The sequence below is a fragment of the Chaetodon auriga genome, chromosome 17 (genome assembly GCF_051107435.1).
Source record: "Chaetodon auriga isolate fChaAug3 chromosome 17, fChaAug3.hap1, whole genome shotgun sequence".
NCBI lineage: Eukaryota > Metazoa > Chordata > Actinopteri > Chaetodontiformes > Chaetodontidae > Chaetodon > Chaetodon auriga.
Window position 1 is genome coordinate 11,969,219 of NC_135090.1, and position 24,800 is coordinate 11,994,018.

At 42.5% G+C, this 24,800-nt stretch overlaps 1 protein-coding gene across 9 annotated transcripts in view; it reads left to right on the forward strand.

Moving 5' to 3' along the window:
* elmo1 (engulfment and cell motility 1 (ced-12 homolog, C. elegans)) overlaps positions 1 to 24,800 on the forward strand; it is a 103,299-nt gene that overhangs the window by 31,737 nt on the left and 46,762 nt on the right. For 3 of the 9 annotated variants that reach the window (XM_076754522.1, XM_076754520.1, XM_076754521.1), the window contains exons 2-16: positions 2,459 to 2,617; positions 8,514 to 8,554; positions 8,774 to 8,846; positions 8,946 to 8,996; positions 9,136 to 9,305; positions 12,638 to 12,673; positions 14,327 to 14,426; positions 14,854 to 15,005; positions 15,175 to 15,253; positions 16,436 to 16,477; positions 17,335 to 17,385; positions 17,895 to 18,017; positions 19,372 to 19,500; positions 22,069 to 22,173; positions 23,477 to 23,585. In XM_076754522.1, the coding sequence (XP_076610637.1) occupies positions 2,540 to 2,617; positions 8,514 to 8,554; positions 8,774 to 8,846; positions 8,946 to 8,996; positions 9,136 to 9,305; positions 12,638 to 12,673; positions 14,327 to 14,426; positions 14,854 to 15,005; positions 15,175 to 15,253; positions 16,436 to 16,477; positions 17,335 to 17,385; positions 17,895 to 18,017; positions 19,372 to 19,500; positions 22,069 to 22,173; positions 23,477 to 23,585 (1,339 nt within the window). In that variant the 5' untranslated portion in view covers positions 2,459 to 2,539. The remainder of the gene's footprint in view (positions 1 to 2,458; positions 2,618 to 8,513; positions 8,555 to 8,773; positions 8,847 to 8,945; positions 8,997 to 9,135; positions 9,306 to 12,637; positions 12,674 to 14,326; positions 14,427 to 14,853; positions 15,006 to 15,174; positions 15,254 to 16,435; positions 16,478 to 17,334; positions 17,386 to 17,894; positions 18,018 to 19,371; positions 19,501 to 22,068; positions 22,174 to 23,476; positions 23,586 to 24,800) is intronic. The other 6 variants (XM_076754527.1, XM_076754525.1, XM_076754526.1 and 3 more) reach the window with 3 other exon arrangements.

Sequence of the window (24,800 nt, forward strand, 5' to 3'; positions counted from 1 at the left end):
TTATGCATTATGAATTGAGATTAAATATGTAAACAGGCTTCTCCACTAGGAACTAGGATGATCCAAGCTTTCCAGACAGGCAACGAAGGTAAATTATTGATGCCTTCCTCAGTCGGTTTTGGAGATATCTATGGTACATTTTCTACTTGATAACTGTGCAGTGGTGGGTTTCATTAGACCCCCTGCAAGCATACATAAGTGGATTTACCCCGCTCCCCCTGTGTGGTTCGGAGTGACTGTGATTTGGCTGTTTTTCCACCATGGGGCTCCTAACTGGCTTATTTTAGAAAGCCACAGGGTTTCAGGTCAATCCGGCTGCCTGTTCCTCTGTCACATATCATGGATTTTTTTTTTGGCCTCACTGGAGTCCTCTGCACAGGGACTGAAGCCAGGGAGGAGCCACACCAGGATTATATGTTCAATATTTGAGTGTGTGTTCGCGTGAAAGAGAAGTGAGTGCCGGTGTGTTTGTTGCATTTGAACCAGCGTGCACATGGTGACAGTTACAGCTTCAGTCTGTGTATTTTAATTGCATTTTTGACCAGTGAAAGACAGAGAACGTGACAGTTTTCATTGCTGGTGTCTGTTAGTACTTCACTTCTGTGGCTCACTGGAGACTGAACATCAAACAAATGCTCTTATCTCACTTTTTCACTCTGTCCCTTCTTGTCCTCTCTCTGCGCATTGCCTTCGCCTCTAAGTTTGACTTTCCCTAGCATCTTTCCCCCTGATTTCACCCCTTCTTTTAAAAGACAGATTTGGTATTGCGTCATAAAGTTGGGGGACTTGCAAGACAGAACAAAAAAAAAAAAAGACACCCTTCCTGCCTTTCAAACTCCACACACAGTTTATAAAAAAAGACTTTTATTTTAACAATTCCAAACTGCAGCCTGACCGACACCTGATTTTTTAGGTCGATACCAATATTGATATTTGAGAATTTAAAAACATCCGTTGACACATCTGCAAATACACACCCATACACACATAAACATAACATACAATAATAAGATTTTTGGTAAGAATCCCTGAAATTTGGCTTTAAAACATCTGACCAACAAAGGTACAGAGCGAACAGTTGAAAAGTATGCTTATCAGCACTCTCTGGTGGACAAACTATGTAATGGAGGCACTGTTTCTAAAATATTTCAAGCACATTTATGGCATTTCTTTACTGCAATATTTTGCGACATATTGCCCAACATTTCTGCAATAGGATGCATCTGTGATAAGCTAATATCAGCTGAGTTGACATAGCACAAATGTTTTCAGAGGCTGTGTTTGTGCTCCACATGATGAGAAATCTGACCTTTGCTTGTAAAATTGGAGGAATACCCCTTTAAGCTTGTGGAATTTGGCAAAAGAAGTCCTGCATGCTTGCTGGCTATTGTGGCCAAAGTGCTGCTACATCACTGCCCTCACTTCAGTGAAAGAGAGACGGAGCTGCTTTGCAGGAACTCTTGCACTTTCATCAGTGTGAAAATGTCTGAAAGGAGTCACAGACTTCACTCTGGAAGTCATTGCAAGCTGCTGCTTGAGGTTTTTTGTGTCCCTCTGCAGCGTTTAAATGAGCGAACATGAGACGAGGGCCCACTGAAACAAAGTGGGTCTTTAAAAACGTAACTTTTCGATTCACTGCTGTGACCCCATTAGCAGTTCAACTTCGATTTGAATTAAGCTCTTCAGTGTATCTGCCCCACCGGCACGTCCGTATGTTCTGTGTCAACAGCTGCAAATTAAATTAGGCTACCACTGGAAAAAAATCTCATAGGACAAATGAAAACAATGGTTTGTCTGCTTTAGTTTGTTCAAGTGGGTGTTAGAAGTTGAACCGTGTATGTGAATGTGATTTTAAGCATTGGTATCTGCAGGAATTTGCATGAAGTGCTTAGTTTTTAAGGTCAACCATGACACAAACAGGGGAGCTTGTTCTAGCTGTGGGCTAATGACTAGTGATAGCATCTGAATGTGGTTTATATGCTACAGTAGCACTGAAGATGGACCCTCATGCATTGCAGCTGGGAAACCTGACCTCACATGGTTTTGGGGTATGATAATATAAGGGGCCAGTGTGTATACTTTGTGCGTGTCTGTACAAATAACAGTTAACTGATGCAAGTAGGTCAGTTGACTCATTTAAACCTTATGTTGTAGGAAAGTGAATTATTGGTTTGAGCTGTTCAGTAGCTTCTACTGCAAACATGAAATTATCAGTGCTGCACTTGAATCCATGTCTTATGTATTTTTCAGCACTGCCCTTGCTGTCCTTTTCTCCTTAGTCATATGTAATATTCTTTGAAGTCAGAGGAAGCTAACGCAAGCAAACATCCTCTCAAGTAACTAGACCTTGTTCTTGACTAACGTGCCCCATTTTTCCTCTCTTTTTATTCCCATCCACCTCTGTTTTCCCTCCCCTCTCACCCTCCATCCTCTCCTCCCCGTCACTCTTGTCCTGCAGGGTTGGATGAGCTACCTCCAGTAGTAGTGACAGAGGTGTGAGGCAGCGAGACCCACACCAACCACCCACCTCCCCTCAGCCATGCCGCCTCCGGCAGATATCGTCAAGGTGGCCATTGAGTGGCCAAAGGCCTTCCCCAAGCTCATGGAGATAGACCAGGTAGGTGTCTGAGCACAAAAAGACTTATCTTAGTATCAGCATCCGTTACTGTCTGTTCAAGTGAAGATGATAGCAGAAAAGCTAGCAAATGTTTTGTTTTGCAGATTTATACAACACACTATTGAGCAGTAATCCTCAATCCTAAGGGGGGGGGGTGTCTGGAGGGGGTGGGCGGATGTGATCAGGGTATGATACAGCTTTGAATTGTTCCTAACAATTACACTAATTACCCAAAAGAAGCGTCTTAATTAAAGATGTTTAACAGGTTTGACACAGCTTTAAAGACATTGAGTGTGATGATGGAGACCAAATCTTAAATCTTAAACCATATTTGTGACTGACATGAAAAGAGCTATGTTACTGCAGCTATTTTCACAGATTCAGGTGTGTAGAATTTCATTTTTCTGACGTCTGCCGATCTTTCTTGGTCACGATCAGGGCAGAAACGATCCCTCAGGTATGTGCAGTATAGCTCGCCCCATTTTAAAATAAGAGCTTTTTAGCTGTTTTCTGGTTAAGGATCGTTTTGCAAGCTGGTGCAAAACTCGGCAGATAATAACTTACTGTAATTAGAAGTGCTTACAGCTGTTCCTACATTAGAGTCAATAATTTGATTCTGGATTTAGTACATCACAACAAATTTCAGTGATTTACAGAATGTGGTTGCTGTAAATCATGGTCTGAATGGTGGACTGGTGTGGCTTTTGATTAAACTAATGCAGTTTCTAGCATTAAATCATTCTGCTGATTGCCCGATCCTTGGCTTAGTGTTTGTGTGGCGGCACATGGCTCAAACATGAATCCACAGATAAGAGACCAGCGCTGTGTGTCAGCAGTCATCAGGGTCTGACCAACAGTTGATAACATGCTAATGAAATAATTAGGGCAAACAATGACTACCTCGTGTGGGGGGATGACATGTTTACTATTACGTTGTTTGATTACACATACAGTGTGTAAAATGGCCTGTTCTGTGTGTGTGTGTGTGTGTGTGTGTGTGTTTGTGTGACTCACGGATGGGCTAATGATTGTACAAGCTATGAGTCACCGTGACAACAGGAGCCACGATTGCCCTTCTCAGTGGCTGAATGAAATATTGAACTACGGAGTACATGCGCTTGTGGGTTTGCCCGGAGGTCTTTGAGCGTTTACGTGTTGATTTAGGGATGGAGTTTTTGTGTTTAACGACCCCTTATCAGCAGGGCTGCTGCAGTCTGAACTGTAAAACATCTTTAGGTCCCTCTTTCGTCTTTACTTCTCAAAGCCACATCGCCCCCTCCTCCCCCCTTCCTCCGCTTTTCTCCAATTCTCTTATCTCTGCCTGTCATCTTTCTCTTGTTCCTCCTATCTGTTGCCTCCTCCTCCTTGTCCTTCTTTGCTTTCTCTCCTGTTCGTTCCCCCTCTCACTCCTCCTCCCTGTCTTTTGTTGTAACTGTGAAAACTTGCGCTGTGCCTCCTCCTCTCTTGTCTTCCACCGTCAACCCCCACCTCTTCCTCCTCCCTCTGCATCTCCTCTGTACAATAGGCCCTGCAGCAGCATATGGCTGTCTGAGTCATGCAATGGGGAGTGGGTTTCAGCTGCTCACGCTGTCTTGAGACCCAAAGAGAGTGTGTATGTCTGTGTGTGAGCGTGCGTGCGCATGGATGCATATTTGTGTGTGTGTATTTTTTTGTTTGTTTACGTGGGTACAACTCTGCATATGTGAAATTGTGTGTGGGTGTGTTTGTGTGGCAACATGCATACTTGTTACTATTCATGCAAGTGTGTGTGCTCATTTGTTGACGGCTCCGTATATGTGTGTATCCTTGTATCTGTTTGTGTTGGGCATTCATGGGCCTAGTTCTGATTTCTGCCATGCTGACTTTAAGACTGTGTTTAGGTACGTGTGTGTGTGTGTGTGTGTGTGTGTGCATAAAACACACTGCGATGCTTGTATCTCTCCAAATATCTTCAGTGCCCCATAGGCAAAAGAGTCCAGCATTTGAGTTGGAACACTAGGGAATTGGTACAAGTGCAGACAACTGCAATAAGCGTTTTATTGTTATTGTCAGAAATGCAATAGAGAACCGGAGGAGGACAAGGTGGAGGGGCTGCTGAGGTTTGCAGGTAGAAAATAAGTTTGGGAAACAAGCAGGAGCATTTAACAACAAGCTGTGATGGTCTGTTGATGTTCAATGGATTATGATTTGGTAACTTTTTAAGTGCAGTATGCTGTGAGGCAGTATAAAACGAAATCTATTTTAAATTTATGTTGCAGACAAAGTTTGGCTTCTTTAAACGTGCATTGACTGATTTGTGTGGCCTCTTTCGGGCAGTGAAAGAATTCAACACAGCCATACAATACAGCAAACCCTTATCTGTCAATCAGTCAATCAGCCTTGATTTGTATAGCACCTTTGATATGTTGCAATGTAGAATATTCCCACCCTGACCCTCCATACACCACCCCAGTCCATGTACAAACATTAAATGACTATATTATAAACACGGACTCAATAAAAACAGGAAATGTTATCATAACTTTTCATGAGTCTGCAATAAGGAAACACCAGAGGTAGGAGGAAAATGTCAAAATTCATAATAACCAAATGAAATCCGAATAAAGATATTAAAAGATTCATAAAATATATTAGATAAATAAATATAGTCTGTAGCAACTCGGTTGTGTTACAGCTGCAGATGAATGTGCTAGCTGAATCAGACCGAGACGAAATGTATAAGAAGCCTGATATAAAATTAACTAATTGATTTTTTTCAATGTCCTCTTTGGGTTAATTTTAGTGCATGTATAATGGCTGTATAATAGCAAAATTAAAATGTTTAAGAAGTGGAAAAAGACATACTATAGTGAAAGTTCAGACAATGCTGCAATCAGGCATCAGTCGAAGCTGGTGGAGTGTGCTTGTTGTGTAACTCAGTGACCTCAGAAAGAGAGATTACGTGTGCTTGTTATCATCCCAGTTAGAAAGGAGAGATAACAGGAGCTCGGAGCTGATGGGGGATATAGACTCACTAAAGATCAGATTTGATGAAATGTATTATGTTTTATTATATACTGTTGATTAAAGCTTTGTTTTTCACATTCATGATAATGCATGAAGTGAAGACCACTCATGTACCAGGTGTGAAACTTGCACAGCACTACAGTGGTGCAGTGGAGTGGAGCTGATAGTAAGGCAGACGGGGATATGGTGGGTGTTCATAAAGGTAAGTGTGATGGGGTAGGGCAAGAGTAGATAGGATGATGGAGGTGGTGTAACTCCAGGATGATGAAAATGAAGGGAAAAGCATGTGTTTAGACCTCAGAGATAAGAAGATAAAAGGTGCAGGTGGAGGTCTTGGGAAGAGGAGAGGAGAAGGGAGTTGTTGAAGGGAAAACTGGGGAAGCACAATCTCAATTTATTTAGAAGTTCATTTGTCAATTTAAACTTTAAACCACGGGTGGGAAACCTTACGCCTATCAAGGACCACTTCCATTTTTATAACATCCTTCGAGGGCCATTCTGTGTTATTGAACACATATATCACAGTAACCTCTAATGTGATGGCTGGAACTGCTTCTCTTGGCCAAGATGTCAGATGGTAGTGATGATGATGATGATAGTACTCATAGCTAGTTTTCCAGGTATGGGTCAGCCAGTCTTGAGTGAAACAGAGTTTTAGCAAGAGAAGAGTCAGTTTGGAAAAGAGCTGCTCTCAGCCAGAGATGCAAACTTCACCGCATGTCTCCTCAAAATGGGAAAATTCAAATTTCTTGAGGTGTCCTTCGGTGTTTTTTCAACATCTCGTACCGTACCAGTAATCTGCTCTGCGATGGCTCTTCAAGGCAAACTGACAGTTTTACTTTGTCTGCTGCTAGCAGCTCTGCAGCGGCAACAAGGCGCTCCTTCACAAGCTGTCCTTCTGAATGAGGTTTTAGCTTCTTAGCCTTTGAAAATTAAGTACAAAAAGCAATTGCTAGAAAATTGCATTTGTCAGCTGCTTTTTTTTTTTGTATCTATGAATTGCCTCGTGGGCCGGAACAAACAGTCTCGAGGGCCACATGCAGCCTGGAGGCCAGACATCCCCCACTTCAACCAAATCAGTCCCAATTAATTTTTTTGTACTTAATCAAATAACTGATTAGTCTAAAAATCTGAACATTAAAACAATATATATTAAATTTCCCTCACATAAGAGAAAGATCTGAGGTTTGCACTGGTCACACAGAACCTAGAGATTAAGAGACTTGTGTTCTGGTTGCAGCTTTTACCATTTTTCACATGTGGTAATATATTATTACCTTTTTACATTATTTAAGTAGCCACAGATTTAAATGTATTAGTTTATTAATAATACAATTTAAAAACTGTAAAACGCTTTGAAGGATTCGCTCCAGGCAGTGCAGAAATGGTTTAATGTGCTCTGAAATCTTGCGAACCTTTGCTCTTTCTTTGATGATTGAGCGTATTGATAGTATGCACATTAGAAATCTACAGTGAAGCTAAGAAATACTGAACATTTGAAGTAGAAACCTGAATTATTCAAGTATATTTTGCTGTTTTTACCAACACCTTATTAGAGGTGGATATTGTGTGTATTTGTACACAACATACTAATAAATTGTTCTCATTTTTAACGCTTGATTTGAACATTGAAAAGATCCTAAATGCTGTTTGAACAGATGCCCTGTTGTAATATGGAGTACTTGAGAACATTTGTGTGTGTGCTCACTGTAGTGTGCCAGCATACTGTAAGTCCCAGAGAGCCTGAGGAGGACAGCAGCGTGGAGCGAGCAGATATTAAGCTAATACTGACTGACACTGCGCACACACTCCTCACATTTGTGACCTCACCCCCCCTAAATGTGTTTTTGCTGGCTCTTCATATTCCTCCAATCCCTTTTTCTCTCTGTTCAACATCCACTCTCCTGCCCTCTCTCACCATTATCATCCACTCTCCTGCTTGCTCTGTTTCCTGTTGTTTTCCCTTCATCTTATTCAATTTGCTTATTTCTCACTTTTTTTTTTATCTTCTGTTCTCCCTTTTGTTCACATAGCAGCCCACACTCTTCTTCTGTCACCTCTCTTTCCTTTCTTTCCCTGTCATATATGCCCACCATCCTGCCGGCATTATCTTCTCTCTGTAAGTCCTCCATCACTACAGCTTGTGCTCTTTGAAGCAGCCTCTCTCTCAGCTCAGGGTAAATCCCAGTGAAGCAGCAATCCAATCATATCATCCACAACGCTCCGTACATTGTGACTCTATAGAGATGCTCACCAAATTGCTGTGTGTGTATTTTAGTGTGCAGGGTTGTAGCTGTGATTCTGTGCACATGCTGATGCCTTTGTGTTTTGAAAAGATTATGTTTGGCACAGCGGGGATAAGAGACCCTTAAGCATCCTTAAAACACTCTCTAGTGGACGGCTGAGATGTAACCTGGGCTGGTATATGCTGTATTCAGATCATGTGATCATGTGTTTTGTAGGTAACTATTAACTCCATCTGTCAAATCATTATAACGGACTACTGTTTCCTGGTGAAATTTAGTGCAGCATAAGTATTAAATAGCAAAAAAAAAAAAAAAGATGATGAACTCTAAGTAAACCCACTGTAGAGCAGCACTTCAGTAAAGGTAATTACTTACTTTCTACCACTGTGGAGCAGAATATCATTGCTGCTGATCTGCAAGCAGCTTCACAGACTCCAGTAATAATGAATGAAATGGTGCCACAGACATGGTCAGTGATCCCACCTCAGCAGTCGGAACGTTAAATACAGGCTCCTGAAGGGCAGCCTCTCATTGTGCCAGTCCTGTAATGTAAAGTAATTGCAGCTCACTGTGAGTTGACTGTTTTTTTTTTAGGAAAGCGAGCTTGGACTGTGGACTAAATGTAGTTTTGTCTTTCTCCACAGAAAAAGCCTCTCTCAGCCATCATTAAAGAAGTGTGCGAGGGGTAAGTCTGCGCTGGCTTTTTTAATGCCTGCACATGCGCACGCCTTTTGGATTTGAACGTAATTCTCCTCGGGCTTCTTGCAGGAGCCCTCTCTCTTTCACTTTCTCTCTCTCTTTCTGTCTCCACACTTAAATCCTATTAGCTTTATTTTAAGATGTCCTCCCCTTTTAATACCAATTATGCAATGTTTTTTTTCTCTCTCCATCCAATGGCTTTCAGATGGTCCTTGGGGAACCATGAAAACTTTGCTCTGCAGATTGCTGACGCGACAAATTTCTACATCACAGAAAAGGTCCGGTCATCTTGCTTTCTAACTCCAGCAGCAGTGTCCGAGGAAAAAAAATGTCTCAAGTGCCCACTAATGTTTGCTTTTATCTTCAAATCTCCACAGAATCGCAATGACATTAAGAACGGCTCGATCCTGCGCTTGACCACCTCTCCTGTAAGTGAGATGTCCTTATAAGAACACTCTGATCATTGTGGATGGAGAGAACTCTATTTTTATGATCCCAAGGCACAGTACGTGTGTCATTTTGCCTTCTGACACCAATGCATCTTCGTCCTCCTACCTTCCACTCTAGTACCAGACTGCCATCCAGCTTCATGAGCGGATCCAGTCGTCCAGCATGGATGCCAAGCTGGAGGCTCTGAAGGACCTGGCCAATGCATCCCGGGACATCACCTTTGCCCAAGAGTTCATCAACCTGGACGGCATCTCCCTGCTCACTCAGATGGTGGAGAGTGGCACTGAGTAAGTCAGCTGTCTGTCTGTCTCCTTTGTTTTGGATTTCCTCCGGCGCTGCTGTGTTTTCCTCCCCTCAGACAACTTCTCATTCCTCTTTGTGTGATGGCTTTGACAGGGACGACGGGGAACAGACGAGTGGAGGAATAGAGATTCCCGGTGTTTTCATAGAGCCATAAATCCTGTTTAATTTCAAAGAGCTACAGAATTTTTACGAGTTTTAAAAGTATCGCACCTACACAGTCCTGAGGTCAGTGAGAAATCCGAGGGGTCTTTGGAGTTGCACTGTGCATTCTGATTGGTTGAGTTCAAAGCAGCTGAGTTAGGGAGTCTCAGTTTAGTAACACTCCTCAAATCATTGTATTAAACTGGATTTACGCTTTTGCATCAGGTGCTGCGGCTGGCTGTCTGTAGACGCCTTTGTTGTGGAAACTGATTGTAGTTTAGCATACTTTAGGATTTCAGAGCACCACTGCAGCAACACTCGATACCAGATAAGCCATTATCAGGCCGTGGTGCAAAACTCAATTTATTCTGTACCTGAAGTAATCTTGTTTAGAATCGTACATTCATCCTGTGACTTAGAGTGATAACGGGAACGTTTGTCCTGTCCGGTTGCTGAAAAGAAATCTGCTGCCCTGCAGTCATTAATAGCTGAAGTAATCTGTTTACATTATTCACTACCTTTGTGCTAGTGTGGAAAGCAAATGGAATTCAATGGAAATAATCAACAATATCTACCAGCTTTACAAAGGTGGAGGTTAAAAACTTAGAAATGTGCCTTTTTACAGATTGTTCCTGAGCCCATGTAGTAATATCCTTTGTACAGTCATGTGTTTCACAAAGTGGTGAACCTCGCTCCATCTAATCATAGGATTAGCAAAGGATTAGCAAATTGTCACACAGTGGTTTATTTATGTTTTACTTCCTAACCTTTTTGGAGTCATAGTTGTATCTCTGTGGTTACATAGCTCAGTTTTTGAGGAGGTCCACATCAGCTCCGGTTGATGGCAAGCTGGCTTGTGAGGAACACGCCCAGGGGCTCCCGTTCACCTTTGTCGACCATGAGAGTGATATTACACACAACTGTTTGACTGTTCAGCAGATCCAAAAACTCACTGTGTGCAGGGCCCTGGAGACCGTCTCCACTGAAGGTAAAAGAGAGGACATTTCTCGCTGAGGTGGAATTTCTCAGCCGTGATGCCAGTGGGAGGTGTGTTTGTGTGTGTGTGCGTGCGTGCGTGCGTGCGTGCGTGCGTGCGTGCGTGCGTGCGTGTGTGTGTGTGCGCACGTGCCAGTAGCACACTGTGTGAGTGCAAGGCTCAAGCCAGAGTAAAAACGCAGAGCAAAGTTCCAGTAGGAGTGTGCGCACACACACACACATACACATGCACACACATGCACACACATGCACACAGGCAGACATACGGTGCAAACTGGCAGGCAGGGCAGCAGCAGCAGCCATCCGGCCGGGACTCTCTCGTTTTCTGCCTCATGCAACTCTCATTATTCATCCCTTTTACCCGGCGAGAGAAAAGATAGGTTGAAGAATTGTTTTCTTGCATGAGTTGGCTCAGACGCAGTCATGTTGTAAACGCACACTCGCACAAGGTCAAATGCGCTCTTACTACAGCACAGCAAAAATCCCAACACTTTCATGCTCCTGATTGTTTTGTATGTGCATAAAAGGGTCAAATTCCAGTCAGATATTTAATGTCTGCTCCTCAGCAGAAACCTCTTAGTGATCTCCTATTTCAGAGTGAGACAGCAGCACCTCTCGCATTACACTTGCTTTCACTATTTGACAGGAAATCATTGAAGCCTTTTCTCCTTTTTGCATATAATGCTGAAGTGAGCAAATATTGGACACTGTTTGATCTTGCTGCGAGGAGCCATCACAGCAGCACTGATGTTGACTCCACTCTGCTCCTGGCTCTTTCGTTAAATACGTTTCTATGTAAATTACCATCGCATCCGTTATTCAGCTCTGGAGAGTTTAAAAGTGGCCTCTGCGTGTGTGTGTGTGTGTGTGTGTGTGTGTGTGTGTGTGTGTGTGTGTGTGTGTGTGTGAGAGAGAGAGAGAGAGAGAGAGAGAGAGAGAGAGAGAGAGAGAGAGAGAGAGAGAGAGAGAGAGAGAGAGAGAGAGACAGAGAGCAAGTGGTTCTGCTGCATGGCCATCTGAACAGAAGGAGCTTATGAAACACTGACACGCAGAAAGGTATCTGTGTCTGAAACACACACAAACACACTCGCTCATTAGTGTGCCTGCCAATCACCTTGGTGAACCGTAATTATTCAAGAGCTTCACTGTTCGAGGCTCTCGAGGGCAGAGCGCTGCTGTGATCTAATGCCTTTGCCAGAGATGTTGTGCTGTAGCTGATTGCTGCTGCTGCCCACAGGAGCTCCTCTTGAAAGGTGGATATCGCCCCCTGCTGACTAAAACGTGGAACAACTGGTTTTGAATGTCATTCAGAATGGACAGTGCAACTTTAAGCAGCTTATTGCTTTCAAAAATGAAGGGAAGAGGGATTTTAGCTGTTGTATTAAGGGGTCACACAAGCACATTTTCTCACTTTCCTAACGATCTTGAGCCATGCAGGCAGTTTTTGTTGTGTTTGCCCAGGTTTTATCTGTACCAGAGTACGACGCTGATTCTCAAAGGACACACAGATGTTTGAGTTCCTTCAACGACATTATTCAGCTATTTTTTTCTTTGTTAATCCTTTGTTAATCGTCATTTGTGTGTAATTTAATTACTGCAGCATTTCATCTATAAGAGAAAATGTGTGACCCTATCAGGACGTGCAGTATGCAGCAGAAATTTAACAGCGGTCAGAGAGGGTTTAGTGTCTTTTTGGTACTTACAGTGCATCCTTAAGTCAAGACATTTGAAGTGTGACAACTTTTTCATCGTCTTTTCCTGTTAAATGAAAGTGTTCTTTGATCATTTCTGTGCATTGTCATCTCTACACAAGCTTGCTGTGTGAAAGTCAGGTCGGCAGCAAACTGCTTTTTCAACTGTTTCTGCTTGGCATGCTTTCAGTGTCACATGAGCAGGCTTTCCGGTTAAAAGTGGGTACTTTAAGTCAGTGTGTGAAAGCTTATGTTGAACGAAATACTGACGTTTCATTTCAGTTTGCTTGTGTCTGAATTTCTACAATGCCAAGTCATTTTTATGAATAGGATTTGCATGGAGTCTGGTCTCTCTTTTCAAGGACATTTGTGCATTAACTAGTCAGCAGGTTGTGATTTGTGTTCCCTGCTCTGTGCTGGCTGAAAGACTGAAAGGTTTGGTTGTTTGTTTCCCACCTTTGACACCAAAGTTTCTCAAATCTTTGCAGGCGCTATCAGAAACTACAGAAGATAATGAAGCCCTGGTAAGCCCCTCCCCTTACCCCCCCGGCTGGGTAACGTCATTGGCTCTGTGCTCTTCCTAACCTGCTGGCCGAGTCTGCATGATTAAGACTCCGGCTCCAGTGCCTTATGGGAAATTATCTTTATATATGTATAACACAGCCACTTCCAGGCCTCCATTTTGAAATCAGTGTTGCACTTTAATTTTTTTGCATGTGATTTTGGAGACAAACAATTTCCTAATTCTTCAACACAGACTGAAAGAAGACCAAGATTTATCTCTAAAAACCGAATGAGACAAGAAATCTGTTAAAACCATTGAATTTCTGGAATTCAATGCTTAGTACAGATACATGTATTATTACTTCTAGTCAGCGCTTACCCCAGATTAAATCTTGGTGTTCTTTCCGAGGAGTGGTGCTGCTCAGGGTGAGGGGATTGTCTGTGGGCTCTCTGTGAGCCGGCTACTTTTCTTACTTTCTCTTCAACATTATTAGCAGTGGTACATCATCCATCCATCGACAGGGTTTCCTCTGTTCTATCTGCCTTAAATAATCTCTCCTCTAATGTTTAGCATTGTAGCATTGTGTAGTTAACTGTCATCTAAATACCCAGTACCATCTGCAAAAGGCTTTTCGTCCCTCAGCTGTGGGTTACTAATTGTCCATTTGACTCTTCACTAATCACCTACCATGCAGCAACACTGACCCATGATGCTCTCTGCTGATCCACTGACTTTGTAGGAGTGTTTGTGTCTGTATCTTCAGTTTCTTATCATTTTGGTTTTATTTGCTAAATTTGACGTGTCAAACCAACTTAAATTCACTCTGAAATATGAAAGGGCATCAACAGATCATTACTTTTTTTTCTTAATACAAGTTAGGATTGTAAGATACAACATTTTCGTCTGGGTTGTAGTTTGTATATTTTCATGTCACTTCGTACAATTAGAACCGAAATATCACAAATGGTGCACAAACAAAAGCCTCAATGCTGGGTGGGTCTGCAATGCCAGTCTTAAGCAGCAGAGGTCAGTATTGTGAAACCTATTGGTGAAGCTATAAAACATCTTAAAGCTTACTGAATTATTTTTTTTTAACACAAAACAGCAGAAATCCCCTCTGTTCTACCAAGACTTTTATATTTCAGTATGATTTCTAAATTTCTCATTAAATACTTCCAGCAGTAATATGTCTTGGATGTATCAGCAGTTCAATGTGTTTCCTGCTTTGGCCTCCTGTGTCTCCTGCAGAGTGACTTATTTCTCCTGATATTTGTGTAACTGCATGACTTCACTCTATTATGTAGCTTTCCGGTCCTGATTGAAAACCGCACTGTGCTGCCCGGCTCCTGCTGGCCTTCTGACGGCCCCCGCTGTTTCTCGAAGGCCAGTCTGTCTGCGCTGCATCGCAAACCTCTGTCCCATTTCCTCCTCTCTCCCTGTCTCTGTATTTTTCTGTCTTTCTGCAGCAAAGCCTGGTTGCGACATTGAAACTGCATTCTTCTGTCCCCTCTCCTGCTCTCCACCACCTCTCTCTGTCTGTCTCTGCTGACCGCTCATTCCTCGTTATGTTCCAAGCCATCTGGGCTTTGCAGCTATACACTGGTCCAAGCCATCTGCTGGAGAGAAGTTTCCTATGGTGTGTGTGTGTCTGTGTGTGTGCGTCGTCTTGTAGTTTTGGCGACCTGCTGTCCTTCACTCTGACGGCCTTCGTGGAGCTGATGGACCACGGCATCGTCTCCTGGGACACTTTCTCTGTGGCCTTCATCAAGAAGGTGAGCAAAGAAAAAGTCTCATATAACACAGCAGGGACTTAAGAGGAAGGTGCATTAATAACAGTGCTGTTACACTGTATGTTCTCTGGAAAAGAAACGCTTAATGGCTTTAAAGGCCTCTGTGATTAATACAAGTTTGGAATTTTGGCATTTTCTTAATGTATGTTGTCAAGAGAACATAATCAGCAGATCAATTTTTAAAACCTCCTTAAATATAATTAGTCAGGTTATAGAAAATGTAAATGAGTTAAATGTGCAAATTGGCAGTTTAACCTTAAACTTATATTCCCACATGTCAAAAGGAAAGTTTTTTTTTTTTAATCTGTCCTCCATTCCTGTAACTTTTAGTATCTCTGTGTTACATCTCATAAATTATTCAGCGTTTCTTTCAGGTTCCTTCATCTCTGTTGCTCTGTTCTAACCGCAGATTGCCAGCTACGTGAACAAGTCGGCCATGGACACAGCAGTGCTGCAGCGGTCCCTCGCCATCCTGGAGTCCATGGTTCTCAACAGTCAGGATCTTTACCACAAGGTGGCGCAAGAGATCACCATTGGACAGCTCATCCCACATCTTCAGGGGTAAGTGGATCAGCAAAGTCTGTGTGTGAATATGAATTATTTTGATTCATCTTTCAAAGACCGTGTCTGTCACATGGTGATAAATGCATTTCACACCACATGGGCAGGCGACGGCCATCTTCTTATTTGTATAGTTAATAATCTTGTTTGTGCTATCTTCCAATTCCAGGACTGATCAAGACATTCAGACCTACACTATTGCTGTCATCAATGCTCTCTTCCTCAAAGCTCCTGAGGAGAAAAGACAGGTGAGGCTGCAGCGTGCACACACAGCAACTTCACACCGTACTGTTCATCACTTTCACCATGCAGCCAGCTTTACATGGTAAATTCACATTTTGTACTGTAACAGTGTACTTTGTATGCATTTTTGCGTGTTAGAATTGTCATGTGTTTATACCACGTCTCCAGTATGGTGTATCAATAAAACATAATAGAACAGTCGTGATTTAAACATGTATAAAATCCCAAAGAACCCCTTCATTCGTTCCTCATATTTCTCTCCATTCCTCTGTGCAGAAGTGACATTTTGTGCTCAGCCATGCTCTCATTTCTCCACTCATCTCCCTCCCTCCCTCTCTCTCTCTCTCTCTCTCTCCCTTGCTCTCTCACCTATGTCACGCACAGCCCTGTAGCTAATCACATGATCCCTCGTATCAGCACCATAGGGTCCAGCAATGTGCTGTGACATTAATAATGGATGATGCTAACCCACAGCTTTTCTCCTATGCAGCGTACAAAGCTGAAGACACGGCATGCAGAAATAAGCTTCGCAGCACCGCCGCATACACACTGTAGCACACTTGGAGGTTGCAGTGCTTCTTTTGCTGGGGCCAAATTTGCACGTTTTGGCATTTTGACAAGGGTCTGCACAAATCAGATTCATGTGTTAGGCTAGCAGAAATTTTAAGCAACTTTATAGGGTTGTTTTAGGTGATAAGTGAACAATGTCTTCCTGTCTCAGGTGCAGGCATGTGTGGTAATATAAGTTTATAGCAGACAGTTTCATGTCTGCAGGGAGGCAGTTTTTATAATGTGATGTTATGGGGTAGCACCCGTTCATCATGCCAGGGTCTTTTACAAGCAGATCGATCACAGATGACACATTTTAAAATGTGTGAGGGGCTAATGACACTATTCGGGGTTTCAGTTTGTGCTGTGTGTGTCTTAAAGGACAGATGGCAATGTGTGTGTGTGCGTGAGTGCGATAAGGACACGACCATCAGTAAAGCTTTTATTATGATCCCCTGCGGTCTTTCACCATTCTGCTGACTCCGTTGCCCCCGACCCTCCCCACAAGCTGCACCACTGACAGAAAATGAATTTTTTTAACCTCCTCTCAGACTCTTCTTTTTCTTCTCCATTCACTCACTCACCCTCTATGTCTCTCTGTCTCTGACTTTGTTTCCTCACTGCACACGATATGGTAGTTTGATGAGCACATTGTGGACATCCTAAATTGTCCCCTGACAGTAAGTGCACCCTTGATCAGCACACTTTGTAGTTTGCACTGTAGAAGACATCAGTTAGTCCATTTAGTATCCCCTTTTTAAGATTAAGTTCTTTTTTTGGGATGGCTTCCTTGTTTCTCACGACCGATCACTGCTCACGTTGCAGTGGCAGATTTTGTTTATTTTCCCTGCATTCATTTCTCATTATAACATAGAAAACCCTAAAAAAAAATGTACAGCCCCACTTGGGACACGGTGTAAAATGTAAATAGAAACAGAATGTAGTCAAGTCACTGTGTTCACCAATGGTTTAATATAGTGTTCCCAAGCCCATTTAGTAACATCCTTTATACAGTCATGTGTTCACAAATTGGTGAACCTCTCTCCATCCTCGCTTGTGAATGACTGAGCCTTTCCAGGATGCCCCTTTCATACCCAATCATGATACTCTCACCTGTTACCAATGAGCCTGTTTACCTGTGAAATGTTCCAAACAGGTGTTTTTGGAGCATCCTCCATCTCTCCCAGTCTTTAGTTGCTCCTGACTCAACTTGTTTGAAACATGTCGCTGCATCAAATTCAGGATAAACATATATTTACAAAAAACAATGAAGTTGATGAGGTAAAACTTTAAATATATTTCTTCTTTGTGATGTTTTCAATTCCATATATGTGAAAAAAAGAATAAGCAAATTATCACATTCTGTTTTATCGGTTTTACACGGTGTCCCAACTTTCTTGGATTGGGGTTGTTTTTGATTTGTGGGTTTATTGTGTCTCATCTTCTCATCTTCTCATCTTTCTCACTCTCTTTCTGCTCTTCCTTACTTGTCTCTGTCTACCTCTATTTGTCCCTCCTTTTCTTTCTTCCTCTGCAGGAGATGGCCCATATTCTTGCCCAGAAACAGCTGCGCTCCATCATTCTCAGTGTAAGTCTAACCATGCCCTTCTCCTCTTCACCTCTGCAATGTATTCCTCAGTCTCTGCGTGTCTCTCTGTCTGTCTTTGTCTCTCTTTATCTCTGTTCGGGTATATGCCTCTGCACCAGACTGATATCAGAAAGGAATATGACACCTGCCACTTCTGCCTCTGTCTCACGTCGCTGGTTATTATCTACTGTACTCACTCTCTCACACCTGTTCCTCTTTTCTCTCTTTCATCCTCTCCCTTGTGCTAAATCTAATTTCTCCCTCTCCTGCTCCCTCATCTGACTTATGCGCTCTAATCCTCCTCATTCACTCCCAAATCCTCTTATTCTCTTTGTTATCTCGTACCGTCTTTCTCCAAAATCCGTGTCTTGTCTTTTTGACCCCAAACCCGTCCTCTCTCCTTCACCTTCTCTTTTCACATCTAACACCTTTACTCCCTTCTCCGACTTACTCTCCTCTGCCCTTCTACTCCCCCCCTCCCTCCTCTGTTTGTCCTCCACACCCTGTAGAACGTGATCCGGAGCCCCACACCTATCAATGATGAGATGGCCCACCAGCTGTATGTGCTGCAGGTGCTCACCTTCAACCTGCTGGAGGACCGCATGATGACTAAGATGGATCCCCAGGACCAGGTGGGGGACTGTGAATGGGTGCTAAATGGAGGGATGGATGGACAAATGGGTAGATGCCAAAAACAGGGACATCATTAACACAGATTTGGTGTTTGGCGTCATGAGTGGAAGTGGGTGAAATCAGCTTTGTTCAGCATGACTCAGTTAACTGTAGCCTTACAAAAGCTATTCAGAGAACTGAGGAAACTTCAGATAAATACTCTGTGCAGCAACATATAGCAGAAGAAGAACAGCAAGACTGATTGTTATTGTTTTCTCCATATAGCTTATTGGTTGGGGTAATTTAGCGTAACATGTTAAAAAATAAATACTGTATCAGAAGTACAAGCTCATTTATTTAAACAGCACAGAGGAATTTATGCAAAAAGTGATCCAGATCCAATTAATTAGCACTCAGTCGCACAACAAAAAGAAGTAATATGGAGTGTAACAACTTAAAGGATCAATCATTTTCTACTTCCCTGGCCTCTGATCTGATGCTCTCAACCCTGCACTCAAGACATTTATCTTTTAAAACAGGTCACATATTCATTGTTTCATTTTTGGAAAAGCCTGAGTAATTTCCTGAAACTGCCGGTCACTGTGGTTTTTAGTCAACGTCACTCAAACAGGAGGAAATGGTGCCTTTGTTGGGGACTACGAGCAGCGGATCAATACACATTTTGTGCTTTTGTGTGAATTTTAACAGCAGGACGGGTGGATGTGGGATTGACTCAAAATAAACTACAGTGTCCTTGTTCATCATAGTGAAGCAACATGTCACCGAGCGCCGCTGTGCAACTTTTGGACAACAATGGAGCTCTGTGTGACAGAGGAACAAGCTATTTCAGGCTTTGGATAGTCAGAAGTCATTTTTGGTTTTGGTCTTTTCTTGGAATTTGTTGACAGTTAGAAAAATACAGAACATCACCTACCTTGTCTTTTAAAATGAGAAATTGGTAAGACAGATCAGTAAGCAGATGAAACATGTCGGTCTAACTGAGCTCACATTGCACAGGTAGCTTCAGAGCATGCAGGCATGCAAAGAATGGCCCCGATCTTATAGAGGAATCCTCCACCAGGACAGTCAAGCACGGTGCATCTGCCAGGAGTAAACAGTCATTAATCTTTTATTCAGCAACTTGTGGGCAGTTTGGGCCCGAACCGGCCAGGTTTCTAAAAACCAGTTATTTTAGGTTGGCCAAATCATAAAAGCAGCGGAGAGACATGGCTGTTGGCCAGATTGCCTTGGGCACTGCAAGACCCCAGACAGCGAAAATGAGGCTGAAGCATGCTTAAATCAAAAAATGGTGAATGGAAGAAAAGATAGAAGAATTTATGAGTAGCACTTTAATATTCTTCTCTGCGTGTGCAGGCTCAGAGGGACATCATCTTTGAGCTGCGGAGAATTGCCTTTGACGTGGAGTGTGAGCCCAACAACAGCGGCAGCATCGAGAAACGCAAGTCCATGTACACCCGCGACTACAAGAAGCTCGGCTTTATCGTAAGTTTGGCTCGTTTTTCGCAGGGTCTGAATACACTCTGATGCTCTCTGATTTACTGCTACACACACACATGCAGGACTCAAGGTCAGAAAAGGAAAACATGAGCTGGTCTGTTCACACAGGGTGGCTGTTAATTGGACATGATCGACCTTCACTTCAAAGTCTGCAGAAGTGTGTGTGTATCTGTGGCAGAAGAAAAAGGTTTTGAACAGTGGTGGAAGAAGTATTCAGATCCTTTACATAGAAAGTGATTATGACAAGGATCCTGAAGTAGGCGCTGCTTTCTTTGTAAAGGGAAAACAGATTGGGAACAACTGGTTTAATATATAAACATTGTATTTTATAAACCAATATTTTGTATGTAACATTTTAATTTGAAAAGTAAAGTAAGTTCAGTTATTTCTCTCTGCAATGCAGTTTAGTTAAATATAAAATAGAATACAATAGAAATACTTACCTCAAATACCTCAAAAATCTGTTAAGTATAGTATTTGACTAAATGTACGTGTGAAGGTTGGAGTGTGTTCTTCTCTCTGTTTATGTAGTTAACCTAAGTTTTCTCATCCTGTTAAAGCGTATTTCCTCCTGACAGGCTTTTTCTCCTCCTCACATTCTCCCTAAAACAGATTTTGTTTGCTACTTTTCTTCATCAGTCTGTCATCTCCCTACCTTGAAGCATGCATGTTTTAATGAACTGTATACTGTGTGTGTGTGTGTGTCACTTTGTGTTGTACACAGTGGTCTAACTATAGCATAAGAACTTGAACTAAACCCACTGCGGCTCAGTGTAAGCCCAGAGCTGTTTCGGGGCTCTTCCCCTCCACACTCCCTCTGCAGTGTGCTCGGTAAAGATAAGGACAATTGGGCTGCCTTGTCTCCACTAGTGTGGAGAAAACCCACCCTGAAATCCTTAGTTTGCCTTCCATGCTAGACAGCTTGCAGCCACACACGCACAGACGCACAAACACGCTGTACACACACACACATACACAACCCAGAATCCTCCAGATAGACCTTATCACTGCTGAGATCATTTGTTTGCCGTCTAATGCCTTCAGGTTCTTTAAGTAGGGATTCTTGCGCATGCTGGAATGTTTGTCACATGTCCATGTGAGGGTATTTTTTAAGATATGCATGTGCCTGGGTGCCTGTTTCTGTTTTAAGCCTATAAGTCTGCCTCCTGTCAGGCAGAATTACAAAAGTGATGAGCCAGATCTCCGTTCCACTTTCATCCTCTGCTTTCCTTCCTCCTCTTTCTGTCGCTCTCCTTCTTCGGCGTCCCGTCTCACCTTTTAAACTCAGGATGAGCCTCAGAGTGATGTGTTTGTGCGCGCGTCCGTGGATTTAATCATTAGTCGCTTGAATTCTCTGCAATATCTGGGAGGAATTAAGTATGATAGACTGTGACAGCGCAGGCAGCATCTATCTGCATATCTCCTACAATATTTAGATGTCATTGGAGGCGCTCATGTAGAGGCTGGAGAAGCAGGACGAGCTTTTATGCTTTGAATATAGTCCAAACTAAAAAAAAAACAACAAAAAAAACATACTTCTATTTCTACTATTACTATTTCTTTTAGACCATTTTGCAAAACATAATTCTATTCATTTCACTATGTTATGAAAATCAGCTTGGAGAGAATTGAAATTTGCTCAAAGGTGGTGTCACTATCCAATGAAAACCGTGGATTTGGAACCATGGATGAACCTGCAGAGGAGCCTCTAATCCACAGCAGTTTATCTGAAAACTTAAAAATGACCAAATATGGATATACATGGTTTTCTGGACAGTGATGGATTATCTTGCCGATAGATAATCCATCACTGCGAACAATTTGTTGGTTTTCATCTTTCATCACTTCATCAGTGCATTTCAAGCAGGGACTTTTTCTGAAAAAATCTCCTCAGAGGTGCATTCAAGGACATTTTGACATCCAGAGAGTCAGCTGCTGAAAAGGATTAAAATTAAACCCAGAGGACAAACAAAAAGCAAGCACGGACACTGTGAAGTGAAGGGTGTGAATGCGGTAGTTTGCTGCTTTAAAGGCCCCGAAACAATATTTTTTAATTAACATTTCACTCTCAGCAATGGGCTCCCCTCTGAGCACAAAATAATAAGTCATGGTTAGAAATGTTTTGGTTATTTATCATGGGAAATGTATGCATTTCTGTTTTTGTGTGGGCCTCAGGTTTCAGGTGGGCAGGGATATGCTGGAAAAAGCTCATGCCATGTACTTCCATGCTGACATCTGAATAAACCATGCTAACACAGTCCTGGCAAAGAGATTAGCTTTTGAGTTTTAAATGACTTTCTGTCTCTAAACTTTAATTCGTTGCTTGTTTTATTATGAATATTTAATCTCATCCAATAAAACTTAGGAATTTGAAAAGGTTACCACCGTGTACCAACAGCAGGAGCCTGGTTGTACTGTCTAACTCCAAGTGTGATTGACTGTGCTCTGAATTCATTGGATTATACCTAAAGGAATAAAGGTCAAAGGGATATTTTGTAGTGTGTCTATGTTTAAGTCCATGTCTCACTCTCCTCCTCCTCCTCTGTCTCACAGAATCATGTGAATCCAGCTGTGGATTTCACCCAGATTCCTCCAGGCATGCTGGCTCTGGATAACATGTTGTATTTTGCCAAGCACCACCAGGACGCCTACATCAGGGTGAGTATGCACAGACACTTTCATATGCTGCTATACCCCATGCAGAGACTCTTAACACACACATACTGCTCAGTGATTTCTGTGGTGTTACGTTTCTCCTCATCACCTCTGCTTCCTCCTTCCCTCCAGCTCAGTCACTTGTTTGCAGTTTGTGGCTCGTTCCCAAGTTTTTCTGTCGGCTAAAGCTGCGTTTCATGAAGTTGCTCGGCGCAGACAATAGGAATGATTCAATTTGCCTCAGTGTCAGTCCCTGGGCAACGGTGTAATGACTTGAAGCATTTTTGTCTTTTTGTCACAGTCAACAGGATTTTATACTCCTGAGTACTGGACTCATACCGTAGATATAGTATAACTGCAGTCATTGTCTGTAACAGGATGCTTCCCACTGGTTTGATGAATTAGTGTGTTTTCATTTTCTAACTCAGGTTGCTTTGAACCATTTTATGGCAGCTGTCAAGCACTCTATTGTAATTAAAAGTTTCTGTGCACTTGTATCACCACACTTGTAATTATGTGTGTGTATACTGTATTTTGATGTTAGTGTATACCTCTCAAAGTCTCTGGACCTGATAGTGAGAAAGGAGATGTCTTAGTTGTGCCGACTCAGCCCTTATCAGTGGACCAGAGGGGGAAAACACAGCCTCCAATTTCCCAAATTAAACTGTCACCAGCTAAAATGATTGGGACCTTGATGGCCTCTTTTATGGCACACTGCCACCATCCACATAATTAGAGTGATTTTTTTTTTTTTTTTTTTCTGGCAAGATTTCATTTATGTTTTTTGGCTTCGGGCCACATAGATTAGAAGGTCAGATAAGGTCAAATAATGACTAATACTTTCAACCATAATGAAAATGTTTATGTGAGAATGACCTTGACAAGCCAGCACTGCACTTTAAATTAATGCAGATGTATTTAACATATACTTAAAACCACGAAGCACACCAAGAGTGCATGCCTCTGCCAAGGCCTCAAAATACTCTAAATGTGTTATTTTAATATCAAATGATGACGTCTTTAAAGCCCCTAACTGTGGGATTTGAACATTTCTCTCAAGTCCTAGTTTTAGTGTCACAGAAGACACTGTGGCAGACAGCAGTGTGTGTCACTACCACCTGGTGACACAGAGCCTTAAATCTGCATCTGGATCCAGGTCTACATGCTGTTTTTGATATTACCCAAATTCCAGGAATATCGGGGCTTTGTACAAGAATGAGCTGACTCAGATGTCAGCCTGAGCTGTAGGGGGGATGTGGTCCCCATGTTCCTGGTCAGGCTTATATTTGTTTGTCTGTGTTTGTAGATCGTCCTGGAGAACAGCAGTCGAGAGGACAAGCACGAGTGTCCGTTTGGCCGCAGCAGCATCGAGCTGACCAAGATGCTCTGTGAGATCCTGAAAGTGGGCGAGCTTCGTAAGTCTGCATCAGTGACCAGACACACACACACAAACACACACACACCGTCCACAGTGCACTGTTTCCAGTATTTCTCCTTCATCGTCTTTTGCTCACTGAATCTTCAGAATGAGCAGTAGAAAGTGCTCAGGAGCTGCTTTACCCACACAGACGCATATACTGTACATATGTGCACAACAATACAAACATACTCACAAGTACACACATCCCCTCCCCGTTCAGATGAAAGCAGCCATTATGCTCAGTAATTGTGCTGCTGGGAGTTCATTATTTAGTGATGCACCTCGCCCCCATTGAGCCCCCTTCAGCCTAATATACTGCTTCTGGGAGGCACACTGCGCAGAGAAAGAGATGCTGTGCCCACGTCCATTCCAAATTGATGTGCCCTTTTCAGTTGTCTTTACTTGTTTAAACGCGAGAGTTGGTCTCAGTTCCGCTCCAGACTGACCCCTGCTGCTCCCTGTAGGGAGGGAGACGGCATTCTTAGCTCAGTTTTAAACTGATGTGCCCTTTTCATCTGTCTGTTTTTCATAGAGGTTTCAGCCTTGGCTGCATTGCAGGTTTCTTCACTCTTGTGTCAAATCACAGTGAGGACATTAGACTTTAGTCCATGAAGGAATGCTGTCCACTCCTGCATCTCTTTTCATCAGATTCTCTCATTTGTCCTTAACATCGCTGATAAAAACGCCAGGCTAGGTTTCAACACAAGATAAGAAGATGCAGAAATACTTTTTTTTTAACATTTCTAAGCATATTGTAATTTTCCTGTCCATTTTTTTTTAATATGCTCTTATCTCTGCCAGACTCTGCTCTAATGCAAAATGTCTCCACCTTCCTCCCTGTCCTCATCATATTCTGAGCACATTGTCGACAAAGGCAAATGGGTTTATATATTTTATTTTAACCAGAAAGATGGTGTCTGCGCTGCCTTAGTACACAAATGTGGCTACCAGACAGCGTGCCTTGACCGAGAGGGTTTTAGTCCAGCTGAGGGAACTGGTGTGCACCTCTCCTGTGCGATGCATTGTGACGCATAAACACCTACAATACTGAGCATTTAGTTTTTTTACTTATATTAGTGAGCTGGTGGATCTTTCTTCCTAATTCTATGTGTTTGTGTGCATCAGTTTATGCCTGTGATGTTTTCCTTCTGTGCACTGTGTCAGGGCTTTTTTTTATTTGGAGTGTCTCATTAGTTTTTATCCAAGTGCG